Source organism: Eumetopias jubatus, unplaced genomic scaffold (assembly GCF_037043125.1).
Source record: "Eumetopias jubatus isolate StellerSeaLion01/CBP00866 unplaced genomic scaffold, mEumJub1_p1.0 scaffold_9, whole genome shotgun sequence".
Classification (NCBI taxonomy): Eukaryota; Metazoa; Chordata; class Mammalia; order Carnivora; family Otariidae; genus Eumetopias; species Eumetopias jubatus.
In genome coordinates, this window is record NW_028274815.1 from 16,219,543 (window position 1) to 16,243,819 (window position 24,277).

The 24,277-nt window shown below is 59.2% G+C and overlaps 1 protein-coding gene across 1 annotated transcript; it reads right to left on the minus strand.

Moving 5' to 3' along the window:
• Positions 1-283: 283 nt before the first annotated feature.
• Positions 284-22,887, minus strand: SDC1 (syndecan 1). The gene is made up of 5 exons (XM_028099307.2): positions 22,541-22,887; positions 3,604-3,685; positions 2,183-2,661; positions 1,019-1,145; positions 284-866 (listed from the first exon to the last, which is right to left on the minus strand). Exons 1-5 carry the CDS (start codon positions 22,604-22,606, stop codon positions 697-699), a joined length of 924 nt encoding a protein of 307 aa, XP_027955108.2. The 5' UTR covers positions 22,607-22,887; the 3' UTR covers positions 284-696.
• Positions 22,888-24,277: the final 1,390 nt, after the last annotated feature.

Below are 24,277 nucleotides of genomic sequence, written 5' to 3' on the forward strand. Positions count from 1 at the left end.
GGCCTATATGTTGGCTTCCAGATTTGGTTCTCCTAGTTTAAAAACAAAACAAACAAACAAACAAAAAAAAACAAGTCTGAACCCTGATGCTGTCTCCTCGCTGTAGATTAGGGGAAGCAAGACGGGGGTAACCTAATCAATTTACTTAACTTACCTCAGGAGTAACAAAGTCTACTGGGCTACGAACAGAGAAACTAGAGGAAACATGTGCAAAAACAAGTTGATATCTAAAGGAGACCCCCCACCCCCCACCCCCCCGCAAAACAATGTGAATCCGATGGAGCTCTGAACGCCTCTCCCCGCCCCTCGGGGATGGAAACGCCCCCAGATCAGGGGTCTCCGCCAGCAAGTGCGACAGATGTGCCAGCCCCCAGCCAGTGGCCCCATCCAGGGCCAAAGCGGCAGGGTCCCCTTCCCCTCCAGATTTGGGCCTGGGGAGGGGCTGCTCCAGGTTGGAGAAACGGAGTCAGGAGATGCCAGGTGCTGGCTGTGGTGGAAGGGTCACGCGCGAGAAAGCCCCTGCGCCCAAGTGTTCAGGCAGAAGTCAGAGAAGCAGCGTCGAGAGCCCCCAGTGCGCCCCGGGGGTCCGCGGGCAGGGCGCTGGGGGGCTGCCATGGAGGCAGGGCCTGCAGTTCTTCATGGAAGAGGCAAGCGGGGGCCTAGCAAGTGGCAGGGGGAGGAGGGGCATGGTCCCCGTCAAGCATAGAACTCCTCCTGCTTGCTGGGCTTCTGGTAGGCTCCACCGTTGGCTTGTTTTGGCTCCTCCAAGGAGTAGCTGCCCTCGTCCTTCTTCTTCATCCGGTACAGCATGAAACCCACCAGGCACACGGCAAAGATGAGCCCCACGAGGCCTCCAGCGATGACTCCTGTGCGGGGCAGGGAGGCCGGCTCAGCGTGGGGCTCCCGGGGTTAAGCAGTAGTCTCCCCCCACACCAGGCGGGACCCCCAAGGCGGCCGTGGTCAGCCCCGCTCCAGAGACAAATACAGCCCCCCTCCCGCCCACTCGAGAGACACTCACCTCCCAGCACTTCCTTCCTGTCCAGGAGGCCCTGTGAGGCCTCGTGGTCCACTGGGGGCTGATTGCGCTGGTCAGGCTCCACCGCTGTCCCGGCCATGTTCTCCCCAGACAGGTCGAAGGTGAAGTCCTACGGGGCGGGGGGGGGGGGGGGGGGTAGGGACGGTCTTAGGCTGGGGTGGGCCTCTGCCGGCAGCAGCATCCAGTTTTATTTCCAAACCCAGAAGCAGCTTGGGCCTCCCTTGTCACCACCGCCACCAGCTCAGACGCACCTAACACAGACCTCCTGGACCCCCAAAGCCAGGCACCTCTCATCCTATCACACCAGGCCCTGGACTGTGGCAGAGATACCACATCAAGTGATACAAGGCACATGTATTTATATGAAAACAGATAGGGGGACACCTGGGTGGCTCAGTCGGTTAAGTGTCTGCCTTCGGCTCAGGTCATGATCTCAGGGTCCTGGGATCGAACCCCGCATCGGGCTCCCTGCTCCGCGGGGAGTCTGCTTCTCCCTCTCTCTCTGCGCCTGCCCCCCCACTTGCACGTGCCTGCGCACTCTCTCTGACAAATGAAAGCCTTTAAAAGAAAAGAAATACACTCATTTTAATGTAAAGTGTAAAATTACCATGACTATAAGATAGAAAGTTAGACCAGGTAGAACTTTTATACTTGCTTGCTTAAGTTTGGGAAGCCCTCTTGCAGGCGATCTTGAAGAACTTTTTTTTTTTCAAGATTTTATTCATTTGACAGAGAGAGAGCACAAGCAGGGGGAGCAGCAGGCAGAGGGAGAAGCAGACTCCCCCCTCAGCAAGGAGCCCAACACCAGACTCAATGCCAGGACCCTGGGATCATGACCTGAGCAGAAGATGAGCAGAAGGCAGACACTCAACCGACTGAGCCACCCAGGCGCCCTTGAAGGACTCTTTTGCTCTGGTCTCCTATTTAGTCTGCCCTGCTCTGGGCTCGGCCCTGGAGGCAGGGGGAAGGTGGGACCTCGTGACCCTGTGTTCATGGTGGGGGATGCGGCGTGCTTACAGGACACGGGGTTCGGTGTGCCCAATGACCGAGCCGGTGCCCCCCAGCGCCAGGCACTATGCTTTCCCAGGCAGCGGCAGCTACCCCGAGTGGAAGGAAACACAGACGACTGCAGCAGGGGGCCCTCACCTGCTCCCCAGAGCCCTCCCCTACTGGGAGCTGAGTGGAGACTCCATCTTCCGTGGCCCTCTCGGTGGCAGAAGGACCTCTGGCCTCCACACTGGGAGTGTGAGGGTCAAGCTGGCTGGGTCCCGCCGGAGCCGAGGGCTCATGGTGCCCAGGCTGCATGTCCCTGTGGGGATGGGAGGTGGCCGGGCCCTGGGCCGTGGTGGCTCTCGCTGTCGATGGCCGATGAGTGGTTGGGTGCGGAGTGGTCTCACTGGGTGGGTGGGCGGCCTCCTTCTCCTGGTCGGTGAAGCCAGGCTCCACCTCGGCCACGAGCACTGCCTCTCCCTCCCCGGGTGCCTCTCCCGTGGGCAGGTCGGAGGTGGAGGTGGTGGTGCTGCCTGCACTGGTGGGCTCTGGAGCTGTGGGCACGGCCGTCAGAAGCGCCACGTCCTTCCAGGCAGACGGGGTCTGCTGTGACAAGGTGATATCTTGCAGAGCACCTGGAGGCCCAGAAGCAGAGCTTGTTGGAGCGGGGAAGGCCCAGAACATCTAGACGGGCCAAGCTCATGCGGTGAGCAAGGCCTGCACGAAGACCTGCACTCTGCTCCCGGGCCAGCATTGCAAACTCTTTCGTGCGAAGCTGTTTCCCCAGGGGACAACTAGAGGCGGCGAAACTCCGCTTTGGAAAACGGACAAAGAAAGTTGCCCTTTGCTGCTGCATGTGCCTGGGGAGAGCGTGGTCTCGGGAGCCAAGACACAGCAAGGCCGTCTGGGAAGGAACATTCCCAGTAGCTGCTGAAGCCCGCTCCCTGGGTGGGGGCATTCTCGGGAGCCCGAATGCCTTGTCCCCGGTACACACACCTCTCCGGCCCCCTCCCTGTTCACCTGCCCTCCCCCCAGAAAGGCCCAGCACACCCAAGACAGAGGCCGTGTCCTACCTTCCAGCTCCCAGGCCCCTATCTCGGCCACTTTCCCCACGGATGGTCAGAACCCTCTTCCAAAATCCTGCTCAAGAGCACCTCCTCTGGGAGGCCTCCCTTATCACCTCCCACTCAAGGACTTCACTCCCCCAGGGAAAGGGGAAATAGGAGAAGATAAGGGAACATTTATGGAAGATCTACACCCCACCCGGCTCTGTGTTACCTTACAGCTCCCAACAATCTTATGATGTCAAGATATATTCCCATTTTACAGATGAAGAAATAGAGGCCCAGAGAAGTCCACCTTTCCAAAGTTTGCCTGGGGAGTTAGTAGAATATGAGCCCGTCTTTCTGCAGTGGACAGCCCCCGGGGCCTCCTGAAACCACAACATTCACTCCCCCAACCCATACATGCCTTCTTCTTGCAGCGTGGACCCATTCTCTTTCCTACCATTACCCTCCAGACCCAGCCAGGGGGGCTGCCTGACTGCCATCTTGGGGGAGGCCCTCATGTCAGCTCACCTGCACCAGAGCCGGAGAAGTTGTCAGAGTCATCCCCAGAGCCATCCTGATCTTCGGGGGGCACATTTGTGGCCACAATTTGCTGGAAAAGGATCAGAAAAGGGTATGAGGGGAGGCTTGGCCAAGGCCCTGCTACTCTGGGGTCCCTGTCCTAGACAGCTGGGTGAGCTCCCCCACCACACACACACAGCACAGTGAATAAACCTGTGTGTGTGGCTCCGGGACCCCCAGCTTGGGGCAGCCCTCTGGTCCCCCACATACCCCCAAATGCTATGATGACACAGCCCTGCACCAGGTGGTGGGGGTGCAAAAACACACCAGAGGGAGCAGGGCTCTTGCCCCAAGAAATTCAGTCTGGTAAGGGAGCCCCAGACCTCTTAGAAGAGCAGCAGAAGACGCCATTACTGGGAACAGAGACTGTGGCCGCAATGGGACCCTGTCAGCTCACCCGACGCTGAAAATCAGGTCCTAGGGCCATTGGCCAGGGAGCTTCAGGATCCAAGACTGGGGTTTTCTAGAGCCCCAGGAACAATCCCCCAGTGACCTGACTCCAGAGAGGTGCTCTCCAGGCATGCTGGGCACCAGGGTACAGACATCAAGGGCCCCACAGGGGGAGAGGTCAGGGATGGGCGAGGGATATGCCCACACAGGACAGCCCAGGCCTGACCACCGTGTTCCTTCCCATACCTGGCCTGTTATCTCATCTACAGGAAGGACAGGGCCCAGGCCCCCTTGGGGAAGGAAGGACAGAGTGCCCATTAGGCTGGGGACAAATGAGACTGATCTCGAAGAGACCCTGCACTCAGGAGGCACCGACAAACGGTCTAGGGGCCTGACAGCGACCTGTGTGCAAACGGCTGTCCCAGAACCCTGCCTGCCCGGTGCAGCTTGGAGCGGCTGCAGAGGCCAGAGGCGGGAGCTACACCTGCCAAACTAGTGAGCTGGCCCGGGAGGAGGCACGTCTCAGCACACACAGCCGAGCAGGCTACACAGAAGCCTGCAGCAGGGCGATGTGGGGGTGTGGAGGGCTCCCCAATGCTAGTTCCAGAACGTCAGTTGAATGGAAGACCCAAGAGCCAAGTGGCAGGAACCGTAGCGATGAGTGTCCTGTTCGGCAACAAGTGAGTTCGTGACACACCCATCTCTAGAAGGCCCGGATGTCAGGGGCCCAAACAAAACACGAACAAAGAGAGCAACATAGCTCAGAGCACACGGGGTTAGAGACCCCTGACCTTGGCCACTTACTAGCTGAGTGGCCCTGGGGACAACACTTAACCTCTTAAGGCCTCAGTCTCTCCATCTGTAAAATGGGGACAGTAGTAATATCTCCGTTCCAGGCCTGTTGCAAAAACTCCCTGAGGTTATGCACCGACAGCAGCCGCTGCGGTAACTCGGGGAGTGAGAGCTGCTCAGCATGGGTACCGGGCTTCAGGTGCCTGCTGGGAAGAGGTGGGATGGAGGTGGTGGGGTTTCAAGGAGAGGCAGGACGGAGCCAGGTCACAGGAGACCCAAGGCTGGGCTCCAGGGTGTGAGGCCTCCTCAGCCCAAGAGGCCTCACTGGGTCCTGGCCACAGGCCACGGAGTTTCACTCGAGTGGAGCAGAGCAGGGAGGGGACAGACAAGACCTCTGGGCTCGTGAGGCTGCCTGGGGCAGAGCTGGACCAGGTGGAGGCTCCGCATCCAGGGGCTCAGGTCAGAGGGAAGCTTCCGACGCGTGTGGAAACCACCAGGCTAGAAATACCACTGAGCTTCCTCTGCAAGTACAAAACCCAAACGCTACCTCTCCCCCTACCCCCAGGAAAAAGGGTCTGGCCCCAGAAGGGCCCGTCTGGGCTCTCGTGGCCCATGCACATGAACTGGCTTCGTCCCTGTCCTCCCCCTGCACCTCAGGCCACATCCTGCCTACACTGTACCCAGGCGGTGCTTCCAACACCTGTCCCGTCTCCACAGAGCTTCGAAGCTGCCCCTCACCGCCCCCAAGCCTGTGTACCCTTCAGACGCAAAGAATACTGCTCACCAGGCAGGCAGAGAGTGGGGACCCCCACCCCAACACACTCCCATCCCAGGCCCACAGGGCATCTTGGCAGGGGGCGGGGGGGGGGGAGACACAAGCATTCAGAGGACACCCACCCACCCACACTCCCTGAGATCCCACTTCCCCTCACCCAATGCTTCTGCCCGCCCTCACCGTTCCCAAGGAGGCCCTAGGAGATGAGCAGAGCACCTCCCCCAATGCACTGCCTCCGTCCCTTGGTCCCTTGGAGAGGATGCTCAACACGGAGCAGGTCAGGGCTCCAGCCAGAGCAGCCTCCGCAGCACCGACCTAAGAGCCAAATCCTCCAGAAGCAGCCAGAGTCTGGGGCCCAGGCCCTATTTCACAGGTGAGGGGAGGCAGACACCGAGGAGGCCCAGCCTCTCACCTACCCCGAGAAGCCCCAACAGGTTAGGAGTTTCCCAAGAATGGGGCCTCTTTCATCACCAGATAAGACTGTGAATCTGCCCAGTCCCTAAAAACAATTTGTTCCCTCACCTCTGCTCAGCTTATCCCTGTGCGATCTTGTTTACACAACAAGCTCTTAAGCAAACGCTTTCTCTGCTGAAACCAGCTCCCTGGCCTCGGGGCAGCCCCTCCCCTCTCAGGGCTGGGTCTCCAGCCAGAGAAGGGCTGCAGTGACCTCCAGATCCCCTCCGGCCTGAACCTTAGTGAGGGAGGGCCTCAACTCCCTGGGGAGGAAATCAGCAGAAACTGCTGAGTCTGAACTTGAATCACTAGTACCAGATGACTGGCATTGTGGGGTGAGACTTCCGGTTTCACTTAGGCAGCTGTGCTAAGAGCCTGTGGTCAGCTGCCCCCACGGCCTCCTGCAGGGCTCTCCACAGCCTTGCCTCTGCCCTGGGTCCCTCGGAGACCACCACGTGGCCACAGCTCAGGGCTGCTTGGGGACAGGTTGGCCCAGCGTGGAACCTACTTCAAGCAGCCTGGGAAGGTAGAGGCAGGCCAGTTCACACCTTGAATGGGGCTCTTTAACCTCTGCAGAGTCCCAGAAGCTCAGCTTTTCATCTAACACCCCAAACCCTTATAGTAAGATCTAAACATTTGCACATTCGGTTTGCTCAAAGTAAGGGCCAATTTGCCGCAGAGCGTTTAGGAACCCACCGGCCTAAAGAGCCAAAGCCTGGTTTGGCTCCAGTGGAGGGCGGGGGTCGTGGGGCAGACACATGGAGGCTGGGGGACAGGGAGTATGAGATAAGCTTAGCCCATCTCCATCTCGGCCACACCCGAGCTGCGTGGGAAGGACTGAGCGAGGGGACCCGGGGCCGGGGCTCCAGCAGAGCAGGGAAGAAACTGTGAGAAACTGAGGCATTCTCGCACACTGGAAGCACTTTCTATCCCTTTCCACCTTTACCCTTCTATTTGAGGAAGGCAGGCCTGAGATTAGCATCTGGCACAGATGAGGAACTGAGACAGACAAGGTGAGGGACTTGCCCAAGGCCACGGGGCGTGGGTGCACGTGCTCCCCTCACCTACCTAGCTCCCCATCCCCAGCTCCGAAAGACCCCCTGGCTGACCCATCTGGTTTAAGGTGCCTGTCTGTGCTTCCGCAGCACATGCGCAAAGACACCAGTCTTGTTGACGCAGCCGCCGGCCCTGGAGCCCCGGAGCCCCGGAGCCCCGGGATGAGAGTGTCGCAGAGAAAGAATTCCTGACCCCTACCCCAGCAGCTGAGGGGACCGAGGTGCCAGCCCCCACCTCACAGCTGCCGAGGGCTGGGAGTCTGCATCGGGCTGCTGCCGGCCATTCCCAAGAACAGATTGGGAGCCTGTGGGCAGAGGGCTGGCGGAGGAGCCTCAAGGAGGCAGAGCCTCGAGCCAAGCCCAGCAAGCTCCCACCCTGCACTGGCCATAGACAGGGCCACTCTCCTGGGCAACCTCCATCCGAGCAGCCCCCTCACGCTGGCTGGCCGAGAGGCCCGAGGCCGTGTGGCCCGAGGCCGTGTGGCAGCATCCTTCCAAGACATCTCGGGGACAAGAGCTCCATGGTAGGGTCACAAGTCAGGATAGTGAGGGGACATTTCAGAGAGGTTCAGTTGAGGATGGCAGACCCAGGGGCTTCTAACTCCAGACTAATGGAAGAGGCTGCCTGTCCACCTGCTTCCTAGACTCTTGCCACCCCATCAGCTGCAGCCAACAGGTCCAAAGACCTGTGGTTTCCAACCTACACCCTGAGTCACTCACCGTGTGTCACCTGCTGCCTGACTTAAGTGATGGGTAAAGCACGGATCGTTTAGAAAGCATTACTGAGTTCACAGGACTGTGTTACTCTCTCAACCAACACACTGCTAAAAGTACAATATCGTGTAAGGAGGTCACAGACTGATAATAAACAGGGTCCTTGACATCAAAACTCAGGGGATCACCACCTAGGGGCTTTGGAGAGAAAAGACATGGTCTGGTCTGGTCCTGGCAAGCTCCCAGGGCACACAGCCAGGAATCCCACTTCAGGCTTCCAAAAGGGTGGCTGGGGCACAGAGGGTGACTTTCCAGGGGACACTGAGGCTGGGCCTTGAAACCCCCCAGGCAGACCTGGAGAGAATAAGACAATGCTCAGCCCCAAGTCACTAGCCTCGGCAACACTGGGAACTTCAGGCGTGTGGCAGGCTTACACGTCCAGCAGGGAGGAAGGTTTAGGTATCTGTTGATCGTTATTTGTCCCAGTGGGACGACAAAGCCTGGGCTGCTGTGGTAGGAGACAAGTCACTGAATCCACAGCCCTCCTAGTCTAGAGGAAAGCCAAAGATAAAGGGGCTGGCCACAGCTTTTCCTAAGCAGCCAGCCTTGGTGCTGGCTCTAGGGCTGTTGACCGGAGGGGCCCTCAAGCTGCTCCAGGAGCCCAGCTGTGGGGTCAAAAGGCAGGTGGGCCCCAAAGACATGCCAGGACAAATACCTATCATTCCCACCCACTGAGATCCTACGAGGCAGCAGACATTCTCAGGAGGGTTAAGAGATTCATATTTTCTTTAGAAATTTTTACACCCTCAGTTTCTTGGTCAGATCTATGGAACTAAGGGAAATAGGTTGATTCCCTGCCCCAACACATACACACACCCCTAGAGTTCATAACTCTTGGGGCCTGAGGACTCAGAACCCAGGCTTTACCCCCACCTATGCATCAAGATGCCAAACTGACCAAAGGGGACATTCAAACCATCGCTTTTGCCCAGGCCAGGGGCTCTCTTCCTCAGGGTCCCTGTAAATCTCCAGGAGACAATCAGATATGAAGTCTTCTGAGCTCCATCCCTGAGGCTGATTGAGTGGGTCTGGGGCAAAGGCGTTGAAAAAAGCCCCCGATCCTGTAGGTGGGATGCAGACTATACTTGGAGAACACTCATCTGGACAGGAAAACATCTAGCCCGGAGTTGCCCAGAACCTGGGCGCTGGGGGAGGCAAACCCCTACAAAGGTCCCAAGACCCTCACTCAGGTCGTGTTCAAGGAAGAGGTACCAAATAGCAACAGAGCCCCATAAACAAGCCCTAGTGGCAAAGGGATCCAAGATGGCTCTGGAACATTCTCTGCATTTCTGATGCATCCACTCTGCAAACAATACACCACAGCGCCTGCCTGGTCTGCAAAAGAGCCTCACCGGGGAGCAGAGGAAACCCTGACCTTCCAGAGGCATGGGCCCTCCAACTGCGAGCAACAAGCAGCAGGGTACAAAGCTGAGCCTCCGTCCAGCCTGCCCTGCCTGCCCAGGGCTGCAGGACCTCCGTGGTATCTCAGGCCTGAGGCACTGACCTGGCAGCAGGAGCGGGGTAGGGGAACAGGGGCTGCAGAGCCTCACTGCAGTCTTCCTGGGGCATCTGCCTGCCCGACGGGGGCGGTGGGGGGCGGGATGGAGTGGGTGACGGTGGGGGGCGGGGGCACGGGGCAGGGAAGAGAATGTTGCAGAACACGCAGCCCCACCCTGCGGCTCACCCAACAGCCTAGCACCCTAAGGCAGTGGGGTTTGTGACTGCTTTCCTCGTCTGGGGCACCGTTTGACCCCCCCCTCCTTTAGCCCTGGCTAACATGGCCTAAGCACGGACCCAAGGAGCCAGGCAGGTCAAACCCAAAGCATCCTGGATCCAGGGTCTCAGGGAAAGGACCCGAGCCAGAGCTGGCGGGGCAAAAAGCCTGAGCAGGGTGGCTGTCCCGGGGCACGTCTAGTTCTGCTCCCTTGCTGGGGGACCTGCGCAGCAATCTGCCTCTCTCAGACAACAGAAGGGGCTTGGCTAAAGTACCCGAAACTCCCTTAGTGCTCTGACGGGCTAGGTTGGCATGTGGGAGCAGCAGCCCCAGCTCCTTGTCAGTGGGGCCGGAGCGGTACAGGGGTGTCATGGTGGCCGCAGACAGCCACGCGGGGTAGAGGGAGGGGCAGGACTACAGGCCAGGGCCCAGGAAGACACGGGGCTCCCTCCTGCCCCAGGCTACCCGAGTGGTGGCAGATAAATCCCTTTTTCTCCGGAGGCTTCCTTCCTAACTTGGGAGCTGCCAGGGAGACGTGCTTACGACACCGAGAGGCACCGATCTCCCAGCTTTGGCCTCAAGACCCTGAAATCTCTCCCACTGAAGACACTCCCAGGAGGCGGGGGCCCCACCAGTGCCTCGGAGCCGCCTCAGCATTTCCGGCCTGACAGGCACAGTGATTTATCAGCTCAGTGTCTCTCTACCAGAACCCAGTCAAGCTGGGACTCGCAGAGGGCGTGATGGGCCTGGCCCGGGGCACAGCAGCTGGGTGACAGGGGACTTATCCTGCCCTCACCCTGAGCAGCCATGAGGACCCCAGGGCCCCCAACCCCCATCAGCACTTCCACTGGGAGGAGCACCTTTCAGGGTACCACCCTCCCCCATCTTCACACACACAACCCACCTGAGCTGTCCCCACACTGCCACTCGGACACAGGCCTCACCGTGTGGGTGACTCCAGGACAGGGCCGGGGTGCAGGGCGGCATCCGTACCAGGCTCAAAAGCCCCTCCGCAGTAGCATCTCCCACCACACTAAATGTTGGCCTTTCCAGATGGGAAACCTGAGGTCAAGGTCGCAGAGCCCTTGGCCCTGGCCCATTCTGCCTATGTCAAGTACCCAGAGAGGACAAGGCTGCCTTGAGGGAGGGAGGATCCTGGCAGCCAGGGCCAGGCCCGATGCCCAAGCCAGGTCAGGGCTGCCACCAGCACCCCCATACCCACCCCTCCCCAGAGCTGGCGCCCGCCTCACAGCCCACGTGCTGGGACTCGTCTCAGAACGGGCCCAACTGAGGGCTGGGTGTGGGGCCGCAGAGCTGGAAGACCAGTTCCTCAGCTTCCACCCCCCACGCCCCCACCCGCGAGCGCCCTGGGCTGGGCACTGAGCAAGGCCGTGCAGCCTGGCCCGGCCAGCCTTTGTGGCCAGGGCTGCCCTGGGAGCCAGATAAGGGCTGGCCAGGGGAAAGTGACCAAACCCAACACCAGGAAAACCTGGTTGTAGCCTGGGCTCTGTTCCCAACTACTGGATGACCTTGGAAAAGATACCATTTCCAGTTCCCCATCTGTCCAATGAGTGACGGCAATGGGGCTCCTAGTTCCCAGTCTATGGCTGGGAAGTCAAGGCCGGGCCTTGAGGGGCAGCCAGGTGCAGCGGCCACAGCAGACGCCCCCCCTCCAAGGGGTGCACCACAAACACGGTGCTCGGTGGGGGGAGGACCCACCGTGGCTAGTGGGGAGAAGGGCTCTTGATCACAGGGACTGGGGGTCATTGCTCTCAGCTTCCCAAGAAGGGTTATGGCCTAGGCAGGATGCTGGAGATGTTCTCAATCAGTGGGACTCTGGGATGGCAACTGGCAAACCCAAGAGGACAGAGGGAGCAGCTGAGGCCTCCAGAGCCTTGTCCCTCCCCAGCCCTGGCTATCCCAATAAGACAGCTAAGACCAGAAGCTCAGTGCAGGGTTCCCCAGAGCCCTCCCAGGGGCCCCTTGCACTCCTCTCTAGCTGACTAACCTCCAGATTCCACCAGGCTTGGGGGCCTGACACCTCTGGCACATGGGCTTCTAGAGACACCCTCCCCCTGCTCTGTCTAAATAAAGTATCCTCAAGTTTCACAGAAGCAGAAACTTGTAGCTTTTGACACACCTGCAACCAGTCAGGGTTCCAGCTGTGTATGCAGGGAGGGTGAGCTCTTCATCACCCAAATTTACCCAATCAATGTCCCTGCAGTTGCAGAGTATCCCCATTAAAATGCCTCTGGGAAGGCTAGCTGGTGCTAGTCACTCTCACTAGAGTATAAAGCAGCTCTATACAGGGGAGGGGCTCATGCTGGAAGTGGGGCACTGTGGGTGGGTAGGAGCTATGGAGGATGGGAAAGGATTACAAAAGAGAGGCTGGGCGATGCCAAGAGCAAATTTTTTAACCTGTGTCAGAATATGGTTGCCAGCCAACCCCATACCCAAGAAAGACTAACTTCCCTTTGTTCCCACTTTGGAGCTACAGATGTACAGGGCTTCTCCTCCCACATGCAGAAGAACGGGCTAGCCTGGGAACCTGCCTCTGGGATAAAGTACAATTCAGACTGATTAGGCACTGAGGCTGCTAGAAGCCCAGACAAAGACACAGGAAGGGCAGAGTGTCGTTGAAGGAGTCCCCTGGGGGTACCATGGCAGAGTGAAACTGGGAGTTTGGGGCCTAAAGCAGCTGAAGGGAGACTGTGGATGCAGCCCCAGGTCTTAGGAGCTCAGAGGCACCCAGGAGGGGGAGAGTAGCCCTAACTCCATGCCCAGGGTTCAGGGATAAGTCAGGGGTGCAGGAAGAACCTCAGGCTTTAACCTGGGCTGGGGCTTACTCGAAAAACAGAAATACCCAAATTAGGCCCTAGGGGAAAAAAATTAGTTATCACAGTGACTATTTATTGTGTACTCTGTGCCAGGCACTAATCTAAGCACTTTAGCTGAATTAATTAATCCTCACAATAACCTTAGATTCTAGGACCATATCCATCCTCCAGATAAAGAAACTGAGGCAAAGCAGACAAGATGTTAGTCCCAGGGCACACAGTCAATAAAGCGCCAAGGAGAGGGTTTGCAACCAGGCAATCCAGCAGGCACGCCGTCAGCCACCCTTCGGTGAGGACCACGTGGCTCTCTTACCCTCAGGAAGAGCCTTCATTTCCATGGGAGGTGGCAAAGGGGAAAGTGCAGAAGGAAGGACCACAGAAGTGGGGCCCTCCCTCCACCCCAACATCCTGCAGCCCAGCCCAGCTCCTTCTCCTGGGCGACCTTCAGTCTGCAGTTCTGGGGACAAGCCACTGTCACCCCTGCCCCAGTCTGCTCAGCTGGCCTGAGCCCCTGCCCAGGGGCCCTGGTGTCCGGCCTCCTCCCACCGCCCACCAGCCCAGCCCACACCTCCTCGGGGTCAGGAGCTGGCCCCTGGCAGAGGCTCAGGCAGAGGCGAGCGGAGTCTGGCCTGCCAGCGAAGGTTCCAATTTCTGAGAAGGGGCAAAAGCCCTGTTTTCAGACCCTATGATCATATCAGCACACTGGAGTAAGACCAGCCAGCCACTCACATGAAGTGACGACATGCCCAGGCCAGGTCTGTACTCCTTCCCCCAGTCACAGCCACCAGGGGCTCTCCCCAGGGGACCCCCTACACAGAGTCAGCCCCCAAGCTCCCCCAGACTTACTCCTCTGAGCCCAGGCAAGGCAGAGGCTCTCACTCATGCCACATACATTACTTCCTGGGATCTTGTCCAAAGCCCTCTGTGGCAGACAAAAACCCCCAACTTACAGAAGAGGAAACTGAGGCTTAGGGGCAGGTGAAGAAACATGCCTGAGGTACCCCCTAGGTAACTCCATGTTCGGTGCTCTTCCCAGGCTCCACAGGACACCTCTCCCTGCTCCAGTCCCCGGGGACACTCACCTATACCCACTAGCCCACCAGTTATAGAGCCCACCTGGCCTGCCCGGTCCCACAACTTCAGGACCCCAGAACCTACTCCAAAAAATAGGCAGACCTAAGCAATCAGACTCAGGCTGTTGCCGTCACACTGGGAGGAAAGGTGGACCAGGGTGTCCCCTGGATGCCCAGCCCCTGGGTAGGGGTCTCGAAGAATGGCCCTGTTTCGCAGCGGGTTGGGGTGGGGGGGTTAGTGAGGTCACAGGTTCTCTGCTCCTCACACAATTGCCAAGACCAGGACCCAGACCTCAGGGCCTTCCCAGGACCTTACAACAACCAGGATGACCCCAGGAAAACGTGGCAACTATGCTCCTCCCCCAGACCCCCAGAGTGCCTGTGGGAGGCAGGTAGAGGACACAGGGGCAGAGTCTGAGAAGCTCCCTTTGCCGAGGTGTGCCCATTCTCCTAGCCTGGCCCACTGCCAGCTGGGAGGTCCTGCTGCCCCGAGAGTCCCTGCACGGCACCCTGGAGGAGGTGCAGTCCCCACAGACGGCAGCACCGCGCCCCAGCAGTTCTCTCTGGGAGAAGGCGGAGTGACGTCAGCCTCTGCCACAGTCTCAGAGGTTCCCAAAACACCCGCAGCCTGCGGCCCTGCGAGCCCAAACCTGATCACATATCCGTCGGGGACACTCCCCAGAGATGGGACTCCAAGGCCCCAGACCGTCTCCCGGGCAGCAGGGATGCTGACAAGCCACGGGGAGAAGAGCCAGTGCTGCCGACACAGTCCAGGCCCCAAGCAGGCAGGCGAGGCCCCGGGCACCAGCGGCCACCATGGTGCAGGTGGCCTGGAGACAGCAGTCCTCAAGTCCCCCAGGGCCATGCTGGGTCTGGGGTAGACAAGCGCACCTTGGCCCTGCAGAAGGTCCCTCCTCGCCTCCCCACATTCCACCCACCCAGGGCCAGGGGACCCCAACGAGGGCCGGCATGGACACAGAAAGTGCCAGGCAGCCCTAAGTGGGAAAGACGGTGAATTCAACATCGTTGTGGCGGGACAGGTCTCTTTAACACCGCTGGAGATCCGCGCTGCCCATGGACACTCCCAGAGCAGGACTGGCCACTCCCACTGCCCCCATCAGGGCACCACCTCCCCAGATACTTCCCACGGCCAGAAAATGACCTGCGAGCTGAGGTCTGAGCTCCTGATTAGAAACTGCTGAGGGATTCTGGGATGAACCCTGTCTCAGTGAATGACCTTTACTGTCCCGGCCCCTCTGGCCTGTCTGCACGGGCCAACCCTCCTGTCTGGTCCCAGTCACAGCCACCCTCCCTTGCGTGTGCCCCCGGACCAGGCGTGGACTGCTCCCCACCTACACAGGGCTACGTACACGGCAGGTGCCCAGGCTCTGGGCTTTAGACCTGGTCAAGCCAGGGAGGGCTCAGGCCCCTCAAGGAGTGAGGCAGCCGAAGCGGAGGGAGGTCCTGCCCAGACGCTCACCAGTCCTGTGACACAGCAGGACATCACAAACACCCCAAGGCAGGATGGTCACCTTGGTTTCTTTGCCCCCTCCCCCCATTTCACAGATGGGCTCACTGAGGCCAAGACAGGCCCTGGCACAAAGCCACTCAGCAGCAAAGAGGAGGGGCTGGGGCTGGAGGCCATGCAACAGAGCCTTAGTCAGCCCCGCTGGGCTGCTCCCCACCCCATGCCTGGCACTAGTGGGCTCACGGTCAAGACTGGTTGGGCCAGTCACCATGACTGTAGGCCTGGCACTGTGACTCAGCTGACAAGCGGAGCGGTGAACATGCCCGCCTGCCCCACTGCCCCAACCTGCCCGACATGGCTTCCGTTCCTGCTGCTGAGCGGTCCGGACCCGGGGCACGTGGCCAGGATGCCTGGGTGTGTGCAGAGAGCCAAGCCTGACCTTGCCCAGGGTCCCCTGTCCACTTTTGGTTCCCACACTGAGCTCTAAGTCCCCCTCCTCCAAGCAGCCCGCCCTGCCCTCTGCCCCCACAGGTGACTCCTCAGGCAGTGAGTGTCCCTTCAAGGCCCCAGAAGAATAACAGCAGAGGATCCTAAGCCCCTGCCAAGTCCCCCTCCCCAGGACAAGGCCGCTCTGCAACCACGTGGCCATCAGAGCTGAAGAAGGGGACGGAGACACCCCGAGCAGATGAGAGAACCAAGGCACAGAGAGGCAAAGACCTGCGCAGGCCAGTCAGGGGCGAAGGCGGGACTCGTAGGAAGGACAGGGGTCCTGGCCGCCCTTCTCTGTAGGAAGAACTCCCAAAGACTTCTAACGCCCGCGATGGAGGAGCGTCAGAGCTGCAGCTGAAGAGGGAAAAGTCCGCCGGAAAAGGAGAGAGAGAGAGGAAGAGCACTTGCCGGCTTCTGAAGAGGAAGCTGCAGACAGGTGGGAACCAGGTGCCCCCCGAAGCAGACCAGCAGGAAGGCCCAACAGGGAAACAGAGGCAGGACCCCCCAAGCAAAGCTCAGGTGCAGCTGCAACCCACGCTGCGGGTCCACCACACACACACACACACAGAGAGAGAGAGAGAGAGAGAGAGAGTCTGGTGAGGCTGCACCCCTCAGGTGAGTCACGAGGCCAGAGGAGAAGTAGCCTCTACATATGAGCAGGCAGCCCTCGGAGCCACAAACAAACGCCAGGAGGAAAGAGACCCCCAAGGAGCTCCAGAGGCAGAAAGGGGTGCATCTGGAAGCCTCCAAGTTCATGAGTCACAGGAACCACTGGGCAGACAACAGAGTGGAGGAGTAGGTCCAGCCACCAGCCTTCCACTCTTCTGACCCCGTGGCCCCAAGCCCCAAGGATGCCCACTGTGCTCCCCTCCCCCATAAGCCTGCCTCCACGCACCTGTGCCCCTCCAGACCCCCTGGCTCCCCAAACCTGCACAGCAGGACAGGAAGCTGGACACTTTCCAGAGGAAGCTTAGCGCACCTTCCCTCAGGCCACCCCCCCATCACCGGCTCACTCCTCTGGGCCCCAGAGCACTGAGCTGACTGGGTTCCCCTGTCTCAGGCCCAGAAATACAGGGGATCTTCTAGAGCCTACTCCCCACCCAATGTAAGCTTCGTGAGGACAGGCCGAAGCAGTGCCATCAGCCTCCCAGAGGCTGTACGGGACGCTCCTGTGTCTCCTGGATTGGAAGTCACACAGTTACTGAGGTGACCCGGGCGCAGGTCTTGCCTTTGGGGCCTCAAACGGGCCTCCCTTGTGTTGAGGGATACGTGCCTGCCCTCCCTCGGCACCATCAGGGCACTCCCGGCCGGCTCAGAGGGAGGTTCCAGAAGGCACACTCCCATCTAAAGCCCCACGTCTGCTGGAGCAGCTGAGAGAGAAATGACACCGTGCTGAGTCTGTTCCAGGAGCAGGATCCTGGCGCCAAAGGCCTTCTTTCCACAGACTCCCTTAATCCCGTTCCTTCTCTCTAGACACACTTAGGCAAGCCCTCGGGGTGGGGGCGGAGGCGGGGGACGGGGGGGGGGGGGCCTTTCAACCCAAGCCTCCAAAATGGGTTGTTGAAAAGAAGGAAGAAATCAGGAAATCGTTTGTTCTGTAAAACTAGCAGGGCTCCAGGACCAGAAATCACTGAATGCCCAGTTCGCACAGGGCTGCTCCTACGGCAAGAGAGCGGGAGGGGGCCAGCAGGGGAACGCAGCACGAGAGCCAGGAGTCCTGGGTATCTGGTCATCTGGCTGGTACCACGGTGCCTGCCTCCCAAGCTTAAAAACGGTTCTACCAATTCCGAAAATGTCTCCCCCATGCCTAAGACGAGAGTCAAGGGAGACTGCTTCCCCGGGGGACACTCACCCCATCAGGCCACTTTGCGCCAAGCCAAGGACACATGGCCCCTGCACTGGCATCAGACCTGGGAGCATGTCCTACCCTCCTCTCATGGGTCCCACTGTTTCCTGACCTAGGCTCTGTCCCTGAACCATCAGGTGAACCCAACCCAAGCCGAGGATGCTAGCCAATGCTCAGGCCAGCTCAGCCCAGCTCACTGCCCCCTCCCCATCCAAAACATGCACACCCATGGTTCTCTGGGATGGAACAGCAAAGACCCACAGGGCCTCGCAAGTTTCAGGCAGCCTCCTATACTGGGCTTCGCTGCGGAGACTTGAGAGTCCATCAATTCATTCATGCCATACACATATGCCCCCACACAGGTACAAATCCTGGTTCTTCCACATCGGCCCCTTAGAGGGGCTCACCGCTACAGGCCTCAACCACAAAAGGAGGGCAATGACATATCTCATAAAGGTTTGGGGTAAAGATGAAATAAGAATGTAAGGAGGGCGCCTGGGTGGCTCAGATGGTTAAGCGTCTGCCTTCGGCTCAGGTCATGATCCCAGCCAGGGTCCTGGGATCGAGTCCCGCATTGGGCTCCCTGCTTCTTGGGAGCCTGCTTCTCCCTCTGCTTCTCTCTCTCTCTCTCCCTCTCTCTCTCTCTCCTCCTCTGTCTCTCATGAATAAATAAATAAAATCTTTAAAAAAAAAAAAAAGAATGTAAGGAAAGCCCTGAGCGCTCGACAGCAGGCACTCAATCAAAGGGACCTGTAATTCTATCGTTAGCTCCCTTTTTCTCTGGCACTTTCACTTCCGAACACTTTCAAGCGCTCATTATGAAATGAATATGCAAATGACAGAAAGAGGACAAGGAAAACAGGTACGGTGTCCGCTTTTCAGAGGACATCAAGACTTGGCCGTGAAGTGACTCACTCAAGATTACATGGTAAATCAGTGGCAGGGTTGAGACTCGGTCCTGGGCCTCTACTTAATCCAAAGCGGTTTCTGGCCTGCCCAACAGTATGGGTGCACTAAGAAAGATGCACTTCGATCCAGATAAAACATGGTGAAGAGATGGAGACGGGACCCATGCTGAGAACGAGGGCCCCTCCAGTTAAGATTTATAGCGACTTAGCCTCACCAGGTCCAGGCTACCTGTGACTAGAGTGAGTCACTTACAACTCAAGCCAGATGGAGGAACTCAGAACACAGGGGTCATCAGGTGCCTCCTCCCAGAGGTCGTTTACACCTGTTCCCCGAGGGAGCCTGCACGCACTTCCCTTGACAGCCTGTTATTCTGGGTACTATCGGGGATACTGCAGAGGTCCCAGCTGGGTCCACAAAGGCACAAACTGCACTTGTCACAGATCATGAACATTACTCACAAGCGAAACTCTCACTCAGCACTGAAAACTCACATCTCAGAAATCGTTCTCAAAAATCTGATTAGTGTCTTAGCTGCTGGAGAAAAGTGCAAGTTAGAACTGAGCAGAAAAGCTGCTTGCTACACTTCGGCCCACAGCTATCAGAGCTGGAGGGAAAAAAAGAGCAAGCCAGAATTCAAAACGTACCAACCCGGGGGCACCATGCACAAGGGGCAAAGTGGTCTTTGTAGTTCAACAGACCCAGGAGTTTAAATGCCTAACGTAACACAGTGACAACAGTGAGGACCCCGGCATCCCCAGATTAGATTATGTTTCATAGTCTTCTGTTAATAAAGAAAGGAAAAGAAATACTGCAGAGTCCTGCCCAAAGTAAGAATACTTTTGAGGTTAATATGGATTCTCAGCTCACTAAGAAAACCTGGATACCAAGGATACCTCATTCCCAAGGGATTTCAGAATCCAAAATTCTGCAGTAGGAAACAGTCCTCTATAAAATACTACAAAATTCAAGCTTTTCACTAATTCTTTCCAGGCCTCTCTTCTTTCTCATCCCTCTCCCCACCAGCCTCGGTTAATAAGGTTTTATTGGAACCCACCATGAGCCACAGGTAGAGACTTAAACCAGCTCCACCCTCCTGGTGGAGCTGAAGCCAGGAGTGACATCACCTCGAGAAGGCTCCGAGCCCAGGAGGAGGAGGAGGCAGTTAGTGCCTCCCCCACCCCCCACCCACTCGGCCAGGCCTTTGGGAAATGTCTCTACTAGCCCCCATAATTAGGGCAAAAAAAGATTTTATGCCTTTCAAGAAAGAGAAAAGGGAAAGAGAGCAAAACAGCAAATAACTACTCCAGAACAAGCAATTTTTCTGGCATGGAATAAACAAAAGACCACGGGAAACACACACACACACACACACACACACACAGAAACCTTTTTAGACAAACCTGTTCTTGTCTCTTGGGAGTGGTTTCAAGCAACCTTCTGCCCTAGCAGCCTTCCTTTGCCCATTCAAAGTCAGGTGCCCAGGATCACGCCCTACCTCACTGGTCCCCAGGGGGGTTCTGACCTGCTTCCCACTGGGACCAAAGTGAACCCTGAGAGAGGACCAGATTTCTGCAACCTGTAGACACCTCCTCCTATTTCAGGCAAACCCCATTGCCTTATTTCTTTTAGGAAGGGGGAGGGGAGGGTACTTTATGCCACTTTATGTCCCCAGTTTTAACCCAACATGGACACCCACTGTAAGAGGAAAAAGGCAGGGCCGGGAAAGAGAAAACAAACTACACTTCATAAAAAAAAAAAGGAAAACCTGAGCTCCAAGCCAAGGTCTGACTCCAAAGCTTAGTGCTTTCAGGCTCCACTCAGCCACCCCCTCCAGGAAGCCCTTCCACCACCATATTCTAATGAGACTCCCTCCTTCCTCCTTTCCCCCTTGAGACTCAACTGCCTCCCAGTCCTGTCTCCCTCTGTAATGTGTCAAAGTTTCTAGGCAAGATATAATGCCTCCTACTGCAGCATCTAACCTTACCCAGTACACAGGAAACCCCGGGAAACACGGGCTACAGAGAACCTCCCATCCCATCTGCCTCTGCCATGTCAACAGGCACGCTGGGATGCCAGCCCATGAGAATGCCAGCCTCCACCAAGGCGGGCAAAAGAACCACCACCCGCATTTCTCCTGATTCTGCTGGAACTAGGTGGAGAACCCCACCTCAGCAGTCTCTGCTGAGGCCCAATCTTGGGCCTGGAAAGAGTGCAGCAGTCAGGTAAGGCCACATAGGCCACGGCAGTAAGCCACACACCTCCACTCTCTTCTCCGGCGTATTAACTATGATTCAAGGCACAATCTGAGTCCCACAGAAGCTGCAACCCTAAAGAGAGAAGCCAGAGGGGCGCCTGGGTGGCTCAGTCGTTAAGCGTCTGCCTTCCACTGGGGTCATGGTCCCAGGGTCCTGGGATCAAGCCCCACATAAGGCTCCCCACTCCACGGGAAGCCTGCTTCTCCCTCTCCCACTCCCCCTGCTTGTGTTCCCTCTCTCACTGTGTCTCTCTCTGTCAAATAAAATGTTAAAAAAAAAAAAAAAAAAGAAAGAAACCAGATGCCAACTTCTTGGACCTGAAAGCCAGGACTGCACTGGAGATGGAGCTCAGAAATCCTATCAGTCCCCACGGCTCGCCAAGATTTGGCACCCTCCGCCCCCCACCTCCAACTCATCAGCAATTCAAGAGGCATCAGGGACCCTGTTCTGGACTTCAAAATACTTCCAGACACAACAGTCGCCTGTAAAGCAGGGAGGGCACTTCACAGAAGAGCCTGGAAAACACCTCACCTGAGCCAGGCCCTATAAACTACCCCACAGCTCTCAATACCTGGTAGGTTCTATTATTGCAGACGGACCTGCTTCCAGACGGTCGGCATTGCTGAGACTTGTGCAGATGCCACATTATCAGGGGGAGACCCGGCACCTTCCCCCGACCCCCGGCCGCGATTCTTCTCTGCCCACGTGCCTCCCTAACCAAGAGCTAGGGAAGTCGAGCGGTCCAGATGTGGTGGCGAGAGACCGCCACTTCCGGAAGGCGAAGAGCCCCCTCGCTCCGTCCGCACCTCCCCTCTCCAGCCCCGGGGATGGCCGACCCAGCCCGCGGGGAGGGCCCCGGGACTCTGGCAGCGGGCGTGGGGGCTGGGGGTGGACGTGGACACCCGGCGGCCAGCGCTGACACCTGGCGGCCGCCCAGGTCCCGCCCGGCCCACGGCAGGGCCGGCGCTGCGGGGCGGTTCCCAGGAAAGGGTTACAGGGGCCGAGAACAAAGCGCCCCATTGGGGAAGGCGGGCTAGCGGACGGCGGCGGGGCGGGAGATCACTTTCTGGGGGCCCTCGGGATGCTCTTTGTCGGCCAAGTCCCTCTTTAAAGGGGGACCCACCCCTCGCCAAAGGTGGACGCTGGAGTCCTACCCAAAGGCCTCCTCCCCCAGCCATGGGCTCCGCATTTGTCCCTCTTTCCCCCCGGCTCCACTGGGCGGGCCAAGGGACCCGCCTTCCCTCCGCGCGGCTCCAGCACAAAGCCAGGCCGGGGGAGGGGAAGAGCCATTCCGGGGTCCACTCGCGTGGAAGCCGCAGCCCGCGCCGGCCGTGCCCCGCCCCACACGCGCCCCTTCGCGGGCAGCACAACTTCAGCAGCCCCAAAGTTGGGTTCCTACGGGGCTCCGGTGTTCGGGGGCCAACTTCCCGGAACCTCCCGCTGCCAGCTCGGCCCGGCTCCCTTAGGGCAGCCGACGCGAAGCCGAGGGCCCCACCTCCGCCGCCCACCGCGACCCCCGCGCAGCCCTGGCCCGAGCTCCTCTGCCAACGCGCCGGCCCCGCAGCTCCCAAACTTGCCTCCGCCGAAGGGGCCGGGCGCCCGGGCTCGGCGCGTCTGCTTTAAGTTAGGGTCTGCGGGCGGGGCGTTGTGGCCGCGATCACTGCATCTTCCCGGGTCTCCGGCGGGGACCCCGGCCGCTGCGGTGCCTGGGGTGACCGGAGGGGAGCCGGCGACCCCGGGCGCCGCCGCAGGCTGGCGGGTTCCGACGCATGTGGAGCGGGTTCACATAATTGAGCGCGGGGCCCCGGCGCAGGCTCCTCTCCGTGGGGCGCCCGCGCCCCCGGCCCTTAGCGGCAGAACCCGCGCGGCGCCCACCGACGGCGGAAGCAATTGAGGCGGGAGCCCTGGTTTCGCGGTCACGGTCCCCGGCCCGCCGGGCTAGCGCGGGAAGGCAAGTCCCCGCTTCCCCTCCCCCTCCACGTGCCGCGGGCGGCATCGGCGGGTCTGCAAGCACCGGCTTCCCGCCGCTCCCTGCCCGGCCCCGGGCCGCACTCACCGGGAGAGCCGGCTGCAGGCGCAGCGCCAGCGCGCAGAACCAGAGCCAGAGCGCCACGCGCCTCATGCTGCCCGGACCGGCGGCGGGAGCGCGGCAGGCTGCGGGGATCGGGGCGGCGCCGCGCGGCACGGACTGCGCGGGGCTCCTGGCCGGCTCCGCGGGGTCGTTGCGCTCCGCACCCTCCGGCGATGCCCCGCGCGCAGCTGTCTACGGCGAGGGCTGCGGGACCCGCCGGCTACAGTCCGCTCTCTACCGCTGGATTCCTCTCCGCTCGGCTCCGCTCGGCTCCGCTCGGCTCCCGCCCGCACCACTCCCGCCGAGCTCCGCCTTATCATAAACCCACAGGCCCTTAGTCCTTGCGAAAACTAGCCCCCCACCCCCAGCTCGCCAGGTCTCCCGGCCAGCCCCAGTCCCCACCCCCTAGGACCCCGCCCCCTGAGCCACCCAGCGCGGCCCCCTTGGAACGCCCCACCCCCGGTATCCTGGCCCCGCCCCCAGCCCCGCCCCCTCTCGCCCCGCTGGGCAGAACCGCGCCTTCCTCCGGAGCAGTGGTCCCCACAGGCCGTTGTGCCCGGCGTTTCAGCTCTGCTGCTCCTGGATGGCGGGGTCCCAGGTGCACCCCCTTCCGCCCCGGCCCAGTATAGTGGGGCGCCGGCCGGGAGAGGGGCGGGGGGGGCGGGCATCGCTCTTCGACTGTGGGCGCCAGTCTGCAGCGCCCTCTGGGCGTGGGCACCGAGCGTCCTCCAGGTGCGTTAGACTCCCCAGATGCTGGCGGCGGGAACACTTTACAGGCTGTGCGGGAGCCTCGAGGTAATGGGGCCTTAAACCGATGGTGCCCTCTCCCCACTCCTCTCCTCCGGCTTCGGAAGGGATCCCTGCGTCCCCACTTCCCCAAGGACAGGTTCCCACATGCCCTCGCCTTCTGCCAGCACTCCAGAAAGTGCTGAAAACTTGGCGCCTTACTTTGAACAGCAGGACATGCTCAGGACTGGCTGTAAAAGGAAAAAACAAAAAAACCCAAAACGTTTTCTGTGTCTTTCTATAGAAGATTGCCCTCTCTCTTCATCCTCTGAGCTAAATGGAAAAATAAAAGGTTTTCTTCCCAGGTCGGACCTCCTCTGGCCTGCAGATCTGAGGAGAACCACTTGAGTTCCTGCTCCTTCGTGATTCCCTAAGAGGCCCTGCGCCCTACTGTGTCCAACACCCATCAGGCACCTCTGTGCAAAAAGGCTATGGAAGGCCTGTGGGTGTAGCACAAATGGCCTTGAGAGAAAAGGGGAAGAACTGCCAGCCCTGCCTGCAATCTGGTAGGCGGTAGAGATGGTGCCAAATGACCTTCGTACCTGGACCTGGAGACGCAAGATGGCGTCTTCCTCACCCATCTTCTCCGGGCCAGTGGGCAAGGACGACCTCAGTTGGCCTGAACTGGGAACCAAGAAGGTCTCCTGAAGTGTCTTGGCCTCTCAGCAGTCCCCCGAGTTTCTCTTTATATGATTTAAACATTCCTGGGTCTTGGTTATACAGGGAGGCCTGAACAATCGGCTGCGGGCCCCTGGGTTCTCCACCCACCCAGCAGGTGTGTCCAGAGCTATGCAGCCTCCTGCCTCCCCATCTCAGTCACACTCCCTGGTCAGAGCACTAAAACATGATGCCCCCTAACAGCACTCGGCCCTGTTTTTGTCCCTGCTCTGAATACCTGTGTGACCTTGGGCAGCTCCCCATTTTGGGGTCTGTTTC